The sequence below is a fragment of the Pelobates fuscus genome, chromosome 9, assembly GCF_036172605.1.
Source record: "Pelobates fuscus isolate aPelFus1 chromosome 9, aPelFus1.pri, whole genome shotgun sequence".
Lineage (NCBI taxonomy): Eukaryota > Metazoa > Chordata > Amphibia > Anura > Pelobatidae > Pelobates > Pelobates fuscus.
In genome coordinates, this window is record NC_086325.1 from 79360328 (window position 1) to 79372996 (window position 12669).

Genomic DNA, 12669 nt, shown 5'->3' on the forward strand with positions numbered 1-12669 from the left:
CCTCTTACTCCCCCCATGGCAGGGGAAACACAGGGGGAGGAGGAGGGCATTTGGGGGCGGCAGAGTGCCTGCAGGAACAGCGGGAATGGCATTCCCACGCATTCCTGCAGGACTCACATGCATGCCGCGGGGATTAGGGTGTGCCCAGGCACACCCGGCACACCCAGTGCGCACGCCTATGTTGCCAGCATAACAGCATCAAATTGGAGTGACATCTTTCATTCCATACGTATATCCATGTGCTTGCTTAGGGAATATCTTTAGGGAGCAGGAGAGCAAACTGTAGGAGGGTTCTCCTGCTTTCACCTATTGTCGGCCTAGACTGCAATACCATTAGCAAAAAAATCCATGCCAAACATCGAGTAACAGGTGATGAGAGGGGGCAAATTGTTAAGTACGTTTATAAAACAACCTATACGTTTCCTAGCAATTCTTCTAGCAAAATATGTACATGAGTTTACTGTCATTTTATGCACCATGTCACGTACTCTTTAAACACAATATTTTTGTACATAAAAATATGTTTATGTGCATATTGAATTTTTACTGGTACGATGTTTTTCTGATAGAAAAAGCAAAATAAAAGCACTTTCCATAATTACAAATAATTCACTTGTTTGTGTCTTGTCTTTGAACATAATGTTGAGTCCCTGTGAAAAACTAACCTTTTTTATTCTTCATACTTGCAGCGATCAAAAATAGCTGTTTACGAAAAAATGTGGTCATACATGAAATCAGCAGAGCCTTCTGTATTTACCAAAACAACTGATGATGGCGTTGCCCGTGTTCGGAAATCGAAAGGAAAATTTGCCTTCCTGCTGGAATCAACCATGAATGAATACATTGAGCAGAGAAAACCGTGTGACACCATGAAAGTGGGAGGAAACCTGGACTCCAAAGGCTATGGCGTGGCTACTCCAAAAGGCTCAGCATTAAGGTGGGTGGAATAATATAACAATATCTGTGTTGTTATAGTATTCCACCTTCCCTGATGTGTTGTGTTTTTTTTTATTCTTTACTTTCTTGTGGATGTTTGAGGTAACATTGTTTACACTTTTAACATGACAGGAGGGTAAATTATCCATTTCCTTAATGCATCTATTTTTTTTTCCTTTTACCTTTTTCTCTGTGTGTTGTCCTCTCTGACTGTTTGTTGCCATTTTAATTTTACAGTCCGGTGGCTTTTTCAATCTAAATGGTAAAAGCCAAGTTTAATTGCCATATGAGTTGAATGTTAATTGCATGATGTGGTGTCTCTGTTTAATTCTCTCCTTAAAGATCGCTTAATGTCTCACTCCTACACACATCAGTTATGACCAATACCCCCCCTCAGATGCAAGCCACCTGTACTTAAGCAAATACTTGCTTTCGATAATTTAGACCTTCATGTTGGTGAAATTCTAGACAATTTGTCCTCTTGTGCTCCTTTCTTATAAAATATAATATAGTAAATAGAGATGTGCGATTTTCGCTGAATTTCATGAAATTCAAGCACCGTTTAATAATATGCAGACTATTATAAAGAAATGCAAGAAACAAAAAATTTTTTAAAGGAAAAATAAATTGTTCTCAAAATATATTTAGTTAATAGTCCTGCCCATTTAATAATGAGAATGAATTGCATTGTGGGAACACAAATAAATCCATTATTTGGTGAAAATATTGCACTGAAGTAGAATTTTGTGCTTATCTAAAGTGATGACTTTTATGTAAAAACATTCTCAATAAGGCACATTTGAGAACAAGATGGTTTTGCAAAAGCAGATTTAAAAAAATATTCGCACAACTCTATTCTTAAGCGTTCTGTACATTTTCTTACAAGTTATGTTTTATCGTTTCAAGAAATGCTGTTAACCTGGCAGTATTAAAACTGAATGAGCAAGGACTCTTGGACAAATTGAAAAACAAATGGTGGTACGACAAAGGAGAATGCGGCAGCGGGGGAGGTGACTCCAAGGTCAGCCTCAATGTCACCACAATCGGGTACCTTAGTCAAGAGTAATCAGCAAGACTGTTATTTCAGTAACTAAGAGAACCAAATGTTAGCGCACATATATTGGAGCAATGTCTCCATTTTTATCACAGTAGCTTTTCAAATGTAAATCACTGAATGGTTGGTCTCTATCTCTGAATACCTGGTCCACTCAGAAACAAAGCTTTCAAGGGCTAATGCTTACTTAAAGTAAAATGTGAGTAAATAGAGACCACATATTTGAGGCTTAATTTTGCTCTAAAAATATAACATATAGGATGAAGATAATGTGTTGTGACATCTGGTAAAATGCTATTACTGTAAGGTTTATTGAAGAAGCTCATCTTATTTAAATCTTTCAGTTGTAGGCTCAGGTGAAGGAAATAACATACTTTGACATTAAGCTAGCAACAGATAGGGAACAAGTTTATTCATTTCTGTGATTTAACATTCTAAGCACCACATTCACAACACTACTGACAGTGTTAAAGGGACACAACCAAGGGCAATTTTATTTTGTGTGAGCAGAATTCATTTTTGCAAAAAGAAAAAAAAAATGTTTGCTTTATTTAAATTATATTAGTCTTTTATTCTTCCTTGATATTTAAATATATAGTCAGTGACCTTCCCTGTCTGGTAAAAAATAAAATACTCATTTAATAATATGTTTCTGCAGATGTTTTAGATTTTAGACTAATTTATATCATATATTAACAAAAATATGTTGACGATTAGTACAGTGCTTTTATTATTTGCAAAAATCCAATCAGGAAATTTTTTTGCAGCAGATTAAAAGTGACTAATAAATGTTGCTGCTTTTACAAGGAATCCCCACTCTTCCGATCAGTAGCCAGGTATTTTGATCTCGCCAAGAAGTAGCATGGCCAATTAATAAGCCTCTCATTCTGAAAGTTTGGGCATGTTTATTTAACTCAGCACTGCTAAACAGATTAAAGTACAGACCAGGCACTAGCTATTTTATTCTATTCACTGAGATAAGAAACATGATAATCACAAAGTTAAAAGTTAAGTTAAAGGTAAGTTTGCCAAACTGCCTATGTATCTGTACACTGTCAGTAGTGAGCGGCTGACTAGCAGATTCCAAAGCTTTCTCTATAGAACCTTAGTTTTGCTACAAGCAGAAACTTCTGGGACTTTTAGTACAATTATAAGCTTTCTACATATTAAAACTGTTAGCTGTACTACAAGCCCCAGTAATCTTTGACTCCAGATAACGTGTGTGATGTTTTCAGAGAAACACTACATAGAAGAGATGGATGGAAAAGGCTACTTTAGCATGGTAGTGACATGATGTATCTCTGCTCAGGAACCTACAAAAAGGTAGTAATTTAGATGCAGGGGGCTTCGAAGGTAGAATTAACATTCTAATATATTGCACTATAGTACACTAGAAGGTCATCGACCAGTGTGGCAAATTCTCAATGTAACAATTAAATACTTATGAAACCATTTTGTTAAAGTTTGACTCAGAAATTATCAGGATAAAGTTTAAGAAAAAATAAATTATGGGATTTAAAATGAATTTAATGTCTGCTAAGGGCAGCTTTAAAGCTCATTCCTTGTAGTTGCTTTGCTGGAAAGCAGGAGGCTCTCTGTAGGAGGGCTCTTCTGCTCTCCGGTTACTGTCAGTTATTAGCACATGGGTCTATAATGACTCTATGCAGTAGATTGATTGACAGGCATTTGAGGGACATATTTTAACAGGTTTTCTTCTAGTTCTATATATTTGCTATGAATTCTGCCAGCACAGTGTATGGATGACATTTATTTTACTTTTATGATAGGCAAACTTGTGTATACCCATTGTACAGCACAATGGAAAAATAATATCCTAATAATTATATATTTATGATTCACCACAGAAATATCCTAAAAACGCTCACATTTTCCACCTGCCTAATAGTGTTAAATGGCTGGAAATTCAGTCCTGGCAAGTAGAAATTGAGTAATGGCAAGTGTGAAAATCCCACTTTCCCACTGCCTGTAAGAATCCTCATTGATGTTTGTAAGCAGAAGATTATAAACAGTGGATGTACAGCTAATGTCTGCAACCATCCAAAATGGCATTAAACAATAGTAATGCATGCAGACAGTTTAAAATATAGCATTAAAAGCTGCCCATTCAACACAAGCCTTAACCCAGTTCATTTACCATGTAGGAACAACTTTGAATGTTGCAACAAATAGTCTGCCTTCCACTGGAAGGATTTATAAAGTAAAGAGACCTTAAGTAAGTTTCACTCTCCTTTTCATATATTGACACATAAGAAATATACACAATATATATGATGCTGGTAAACTCCAAGAAGCAAAACAAGCAAATAAGTATAAAAAAAAGATATGTTTATTCATATTTGTTCACAGTCATCACAGTACAGTATACAAAAAACAGTTCTGGCAGAGGACATTCAAACAGTTCTAAAAACTCTAATTACTGATTATTAAATGCGTTATAGATTGTGGACACGCTACCCAACTGTTGGGAACTTGTACAAAGTATCACTGGAGATAATCTGCAGTAATTCATAGAATAGAGAGGAATATCTCATAACTTTGGACAAGATAACCCTTTGTGTTTGTGTGTCTATCTAAAAATAGTCATTTGGAAAGGCAATCCTGTAATTGATGGATACCGTTTTGAGTTAAAATATTTTTGTCGTAATTTTGATTTAATTTTGGGTTATGCACAATTGTTACACATTGGATCGTGTATTAAACGTTCAGGCTCATTTACCCTCCAGGATAAGTTTTTTTTGTACTGTGATGATTCTAAACAAAAATAAATAAGCATATATTTTTTTATACACTTTGTTTTTTTATCTCTGGCTTTTTGGAGTGTGCAGTATCACAAAAGATATTAGGACTTGAGAAAGGGGAGCATTCATCATAACCAAGGTAATAATGGATTGGTCCCCAATCCATTATTTTAAGATTTAATTTTAAATCAGAGTTTGTGTTACAGAATTGCTGCTATACTTGATCCTACCCTCTTCATTGATTCTAAAAACAAATCAGACAAAGCTAAAGTACACAAAAATAGGCCAATCAGTGTACTGAAAAGTAAATACATATACATATAAATATTAAGTGTACTGCAAAATATATACATAATATAAATATTATGTATATGTTTTTCAGGACACTGAATGGCACATATTCCTGCCATTTGGTATACAGATCAAGTGACCATAGAAGGAAAAAGTAGTAGCAGTAAATACAAATCTATATTTCTATATTATATTTTTATTAAATATAGATATTTTTCCTACTGTTGTTTTCCTTCAATCGGGCACTTATCACTTGATCTGTGAATAAAATAAATATTAATTGGCTATCACTTAGCCATCAATCATCTCTCTTTTGTGGTGCAATATTGGTGGATATCTGAATCACGAATCAAACGAACATGCACAGCCAGTGCATAGTTTGTTTGGTTCTTAACTTGGCTCGGAATACAGGAATATATGCTATCACCTGATTGGCACACATTTGGATGAATAAATCGTTTGTAACAAAATGAATTTCAAAGTCTAGTACCCAGTTTCTTATTTTTTTAAAACTCCTGAAAAGATTAAAAGAAATTTACATTTGCAAATCAATTAAAACTAGAAATAGACAGGATGAGTAACTCTACAATTTATTGAAGCAAACACCCAAACACATATAATTGTATCTTCACAACTGATCTCTTATTCTTAGTGGAACTGGTATTCAAGAAATTGTGACCTTTACCATGAGTCTAGCACAGCTACTGTAGCATTTCAGATGAGTCAGGCATTCCAAACCTGGCATACCTTATTGTTATTCCTTTAACAGTGTGTGCTGATTACTCAAAGCGATATGGGCAGGACCTGGTAATTTAGCGTCACTTATAGTGTTAAAACTAAGGTGATATACAGGTTGCCTGCAGTTCAAGATCTTTGTGTCCAGGATCCCTGCTTTATCGCTTTGTATAGTTTGAAAGTAGTATTAAGATTGAATAACATAAAATAACATAATATAATGTTATTTATGTTATTTCCCACGTGAAGAACTCCTGTAAACCTTGCAGTATTGAAACTCAGTGAACAAGGCATCTTAGACAAGCTGAAAAACAAATGGTGGTACGATAAGGGTGAATGTGGAGCCAAGGACTCCGGAAGTAAGGTCAGTCGCAGAAGGTCTTTTGAATTGATTAGAAGTCCCATTTTTACTCACTTTCATACACAGAAGTTTTTGTTGTTGTTTTTTTCTATTTGATTTTATTTTTATTAAAGTGCATTTTTTCTACAAGAAATAATAGCACCAAGTGACAATACTCTAGGCATAATACAAAACCATACATTTCAGATAATTTTTTTAATTACTGATTTTGTATTAGACTACTGTTAATTCAATCATGTTCTACTTACACAAGGAGTGGGCGGCAGCACGGTAACATGGCTGTGTAATACAGAAGCAGATACAAACACACAATATAAAGCCATACTCTTAAACTCCCACTACACAATGGCAGCAGCAATGGCTGCAGTATTCATCAGCGAAATATATATTTAGAACAAAAGCAAAAAAAAAAAAAAAGTTACCTGCGCACTCAAATCCCTATGCACATTTAAATAAAAATAAATAATAAATAAATAAAAAATATGCCCCTTTTTTTCTTTTCTAGTTTTCACAGCACTGTTTCAGTCAGCTGCTTGACAATAAATTAAATTTTTATTTAACCAGCATAGATGCTTTAAAATATTAATCAGGCCCGTTTTTAAAACGCACATAATGTACACATAGCATCGAAATCATTTTTTTTAAATAGAAGATATTACTCTTTCTTTTTTTCTTTTCTTTTTTATATTATAGAGTGTTGATTAGATCACGCCATTAAACATTCATATTTCTTGTGCATTCACTTATTTCACTGCTGTATAGTTGTTCACTACATTTTGGGAGTATTTATTGTAAATAAAACATGACAGAAATCCAAAATGATAATTGAATGCAGTGGTTCTATCGCCACTTCTTAAGGACAACTATGAGTTTAGGACTCCAGAAATATCCATTTATGTTCAAACAAACCTTATACCACTTCATCTTTAAATCTATCCTCAGAACCACCCAACAAGCCAGATGTTCATGATATACCTGCTGTAGCATACTCCATCAAATCAAAGACCCCTATTAACTGAAATGCCAGGAGTAACTGCAGTAGGGATGTCCTCAAATCAATGCCTATTGGTGGTTGTTGAAAGTAGATTTAAAGAACTCTATCCTAAACCATTAGTTGTTAATGGGAACTGGCTTGATAAAAAAAATTGACATAGAAGTGATATTTTTTTTTCTCTGAAACACATCATTAGCTGTACACTCAAAGTTGATTTCTCAATTTTTTTTCTATATTTTATAATTCTAGATATTGAAATAGATGTAGCAACACACAGCTATTATCTTTCACTTATATATGTATTTTCCTTTAAAGTACAAAGAATTATTGCAGCCAGCATTTTTCTTTTAGAAAAAGCTAAATTAAGATTTTATATATTTGAACATTTAATAAAAAAAAAAAAATAGTACTTTAAAACTAGTGGCTTAAAAGTATGGGAACGTGTGAAGTTATACTATTGCTTCAACTTTGGTTTAGCAATAATACTTCACACTGTCATACTTTTAAGCCAATGCACATTTTAAATACAGTATCTTGTGCTAAACATAATAACAATATACTTACTTCTGTCTACAAATTGCCTAAAACTGTAGGAAATCAATATATGTATATATACATACATATTCTCTACATTCACCAAAAATAAAAATCAGACTATTACTGTTCAAGTGTTCAGATAGACATAGCTCCACTTGGTGATTTTAATGTTTTCATGTACATGCATGTAGTTAATTGATTGCATATAGGTTGTCAGTCAACCATAAATTAGATTTTGAAACGTTTCAATAAAAGCTAGAAAGGATGCAGTAGGAAGATAAGAGCTAACCAACCAATAAAAATTTTTTACTACACTTATATTTTGTTTAAATATAGCTTGCAATGATTACATTGAATGATTTGTCCTCTGCAAGAGAGAGAATAATAATATTGGGGATTTGGAAGCACAAATGATAAACTTTTTCCAAATGTCCAGTAAAACTAACAAAGTTGTTCATTTTTCTTAGGACAAGACAAGTGCACTCAGTCTAAGTAATGTCGCAGGGGTGTTTTATATACTTGTTGGAGGTCTTGGACTAGCCATGATGGTGGCTTTAATAGAATTCTGTTACAAGTCACGAGCAGAATCCAAAAGAATGAAAATCACAAAGAATGCACAAACCTTTAAACCTCCCCCAGCAACCAGCACACAGAATTATGCTACATACAGAGAAGGTTACAATGTCTATGGAACAGAAAGCGTTAAAATTTAAGGGTACGATGGTCAAGCTAGATATTGTATTATATTTCATTGTTTTGCTTTAACCTGTTCTATTTTTACTTCCCAATTTTAGCAACATCTTCAAACGCAACGGCTGCTTTATATTGGTGAAAAGAATGTTGTTGTTTTCACATGTCTTTCTTCATGTCATGCATGTCTTCTTCACCAGGTAGAACATTGCAGGCAACAGATGTAGACTTAGATTAATGGTCAAAATTAGTAGAAAAATTAGAAAAAATGTTTAAAAGATGCCACATTTTTGTCAACTGTAGTAGAACATTATGTATAGCATGAGTTAGAGATCAATAATTGAAAACAGAGGTGTCAATAAGCAAACATTCAATCATATATGTAGTTTTTACTCATGTACAGTTAGTGGACCAAAGACAGGATAAGTGAGCAAACAAAATTCTGAAATGCCATTCTATATATTTAAGTATCAATATAGCAGTGTCAGTTTAAATTGTGTCTTATAAAATGTGTACCATGTAGCAGGAGTTGGCAATCTTCAGCACTCCAGTTATTGAGGACTACATATCTCCTGATGCTTTGCCAGCATTATGGCTTTAAGAGCATTATGGAAGATGACGTCCAAAGCATCTGGAGTGATGAAGGTTGCCTTACCCTGCTGTATAGTATGTAATTCCACAAACAACACTCTATAATTTACCGTAGCATGCGAGGTGAGTGTAATGCCTAGTAGACACTGATTTGGTTAGCTTAAACTACTCAAAATCTTATTTGTGGCCATATAGATCTGTAGTTCTCAATCTAAAATCCATAATTTAAGCCGTTGGCCGAGTTCAAGTTTTAGCAGTCTGAAAGTTGACGATTAGAAGGCTGACTTTTTTTTCTAGCCTTACACAACTTGAAAAGTGCGAGTCAACTGCAAAATGTGACTCCTCAACTGACTTCCCTTTACTGATAGCCGTTTTTCCCCATCATTACCTGATATTGCATATTAGTGAGAATTGGAACAACTTGATCTTTAGTTAGTAAATCCATGAATATCCCCTGTGTATTTGTATTACTTTATTAAAGGGTGTATCACATAATCCAACTATAAGAATAAACAGACTTGTCCATTATCTCTTAAAACTCTCTATTAATATATTTTACAGATCATTACTATGAAGAACCAAGAGAACCAAGAGATCTGACGAAAACTTGTGAGCAAGGCTTCCTCTTAAATCCTGACCACCTGAGCCAGTTAAAATCTTTCCTTGGTGTCAGGAATGACACAAACTGCTGATGGTGCAGAACTTTTAGTAGACAGAACTGATTTATTTTTTCCTTCAGTGCCTTATGGAACATTCTGAGACTCAAAATCAATGCAAACCATCACTGAAATGCTAATGCTTTGCTTGAAAAACAAAATATAAACTGGCCACAAGACAAGGAACTCATGTAAGAAAATGTACTCTTGTAAAGTACAATTTCTATAAAAAGCCATTGTTTAATAGCACTCTACGGGGCCTTCGAGGCCCTGCATGCACTTTAACGGTGCATTAACACTCTCTTGTGGTTTAGAAATACATCTCCACACCAGGTAAAGACATACATGTATTATGTTCATTGTAGTTATTTTGCTGTATGTTTCACTAGAAGCACTCAGACTGCCAGGGGAAAAATTATAAGAAAATTAAATCCATTAACGTTGTTACCAGTCTGAATACTCACAATCTGAAGGCACAAAGCATGGAAAGAAATGTGGTTGAGACTGTTGGGTTAATGTGAAGAAGTCATGCAATTACGAAATACCCTTGAGTATTAAAATGTTAAATTATAAATATCTCTAATTTTTATTTGAAGAAGTCAAAGAGGTATACATAGAATATTTTTAGCATATTGCTGCAGTGAATGCACTTTTATGTTAACAGTTGTTACACTAATTTGTCTTTATTGTTGGTCTCAGTGATCCTGTCTGTCAGAAGTCACAATGCTGTCTATCGGGTAAGAACGTCCCATTAAAAAGACAACCAGCAGCATTCTCTAGGTTCTTCCTAATATGTCCAATTGTATATGTATTTTTACCAGTATGTTTGGTTACTTATCCTGAACAATTATCAGATACATGAATGTACAACATAGGAGTAAGATTAATGATATCCTATTGGTTACAAATTTAATCCTCGAGTGAAATACTAAATAATGAATCAGTTACTTTAAAACCCGATACACTTTTGTGCTGAACACTAATTGGAACCTAGATATCCAGAGGATAAATTCAATTATGTGTCTAAAATAATGTCAGAAATAATTATCTGTCTCTTAAAAAATAATTGTCTTTTGTCTATTAATGTGTTGACATCACTTTGTCATGATCTTCCTTGTGTGTCTCCAATTCTGCCGTGGTGATTAGTTTTTAATTTTGTTTGAGAGAATAATTATTTTGTTTAACAAAACACAAAAAGGTATAACACGCCAGTTCATAACATATTTTCTACTACACCTTTGTTAAAATAACTATTTTTTATTGTTTAGAATAACTGTATGTTCTCAGTTAAAGGGGGAAAAATATTTTTTGTACTTTTCCTTTATAAGAGTGTGGCAAACCACACAGGGGTAATTCACTAAACAGAATTGTGAAAGGAATTAGATTTTTTTTAGGCCAAAATTCACAAAAAATAAAATACGATTTAGCTATTTAAACTAAAATGTGAGATTCCATACTCATTTAAGAGTATTTTATCTAGTAAATAAAAAATAATAAAAAATAAAATAAAAAGCTTTCCAATTTTGCAATTGTTAATGTATGTGCCCCAACATGTATTAAAAGAGAAATATATCACATACAGATTTTATACATTTTGCAAGCCGGTTGACAACTCACTGTGACCTGCAATTTAGTGAGAAAACCCAAATGTTCAAAAATACTCGCCACCTCACAAATATATTTGTTTATCTTAAAAAAGCAAAGAAAAAATACAAAAAAACTGCAAAGGCTGAATATCATGAATTTCTGAATTCTGCGCTAGTTTTCTGATCCTTGTATCATGTCACCTAGTTAAAAAGTGTTTTTTTTCTGCTTCTAAATAAATTTTCCTCTCCTGTATTTTGTATAATGCATAACTACAGTTACTCACTACAGATAAATAGCATAATGTTATGTATTCCTAATGAACGGTACACATAGAATTATGCAAAAATATAGTTATCGTTAGGTTTAGGGGTAAGGAAGACATTGCGTAGAACAAGGGGAAATAGGTGGGAAATGTACTATTGACGTGAAGGCTCAAATCAGGGTTGGGGGCTATTTGGCCTATTCTCAACTCATATTCTAACTTTAAATGTATTACTAAAGTTAGTAATAGACAGTGTTGTAATTATAACTCTAAGCCCAAATTTCATGAATTCACAAATGTAAACTCAATCACTAAACCTAATTTTAACCGTAACTTTGAGCCAGAATATCCTAACTCTTTCTGTAGAAGTGCACATCCTAACCTTAACCCCTTAAGGACACATGACATGTGTGGCATGTCATGATTCCCTTTTATTCCAGAAGTTTGGTCCTTAAGGGGTTAAACATCACTGTACTATTACTTTTCTTGTAAAACTTCACCAAGCAGCCATCTTTAGTCAGTGTGCCTGCAAGTTCCCAAAAGATGGGATAACAGATCTCTTGGGGTAACCAATGTATCATGAATCCACAGAGCAGAATGGGTTCTGTAGTGAACAGTGACTCAATGGCTAGCTATTTTCTTGCTTAGTAAATTAATATTACTGTTTAGTTCAATATAACCTGCTAGCACATGCTTCAGAGTTAATTTATCAAGTGATGTTTTAGATCAAGATCCTAATTCTAAACTCACATTTATTTGAAGCAGGATTATCTGTATAACATTATTCCGTATAAGAAAGAGGTGGATGATATATATTTATTTCCACAATCATTTTTATAAGTAGGAATATTGTGTAGCTCCTATCTGCATGAAAGCTAAAGCAAGTAGTTTTTTCTAGAAAATAACGCTGACTTCCCTGATAGTTTTAAACTTGGCAGATCAAGCTCTTCTTTAAAAATCAATATCTTATAAACATCTTAATTTAATTGATAAATACTATACTCTATACAACAGAGTGCTAAAGGAACACTTGTTTTGAAATATATTGCAGAACATAAATTCCAATCTATTTCTCTATACATTGTGCAAGCCAAGCCACTAATAAATGTATAGGTCAGCAAGTATTTTTAAATTAATATTTTGATATTCTACATTTTGGACAAACTAGATTAGATTGATGGGTAAATGGTTCAGATTGATGGGTAAATGGTTTCGA

At 33.6% G+C, this 12669-nt stretch overlaps 1 protein-coding gene across 4 annotated transcripts in view; it reads left to right on the top strand.

The window, feature by feature from the left end:
• GRIA3 (glutamate ionotropic receptor AMPA type subunit 3) overlaps positions 1 to 12261 on the top strand; it is a 306497-nt gene extending 294236 nt beyond the window's left edge. The window contains exons 13-16 of one of the 4 annotated variants that reach the window (XM_063432102.1): positions 690 to 937; positions 1843 to 1957; positions 8135 to 8382; positions 9510 to 12261. In XM_063432102.1, the coding sequence (XP_063288172.1) occupies positions 690 to 937; positions 1843 to 1957; positions 8135 to 8380 (609 nt within the window). In that variant the 3' untranslated portion in view covers positions 8381 to 8382; positions 9510 to 12261. Of the gene's footprint in view, positions 1 to 689; positions 938 to 1842; positions 1958 to 6024; positions 6140 to 8134; positions 8383 to 9509 lie in introns of those variants that run through there. The other 3 variants (XM_063432103.1, XM_063432104.1, XM_063432105.1) reach the window with 3 other exon arrangements.
• Positions 12262 to 12669: the final 408 nt, after the last annotated feature.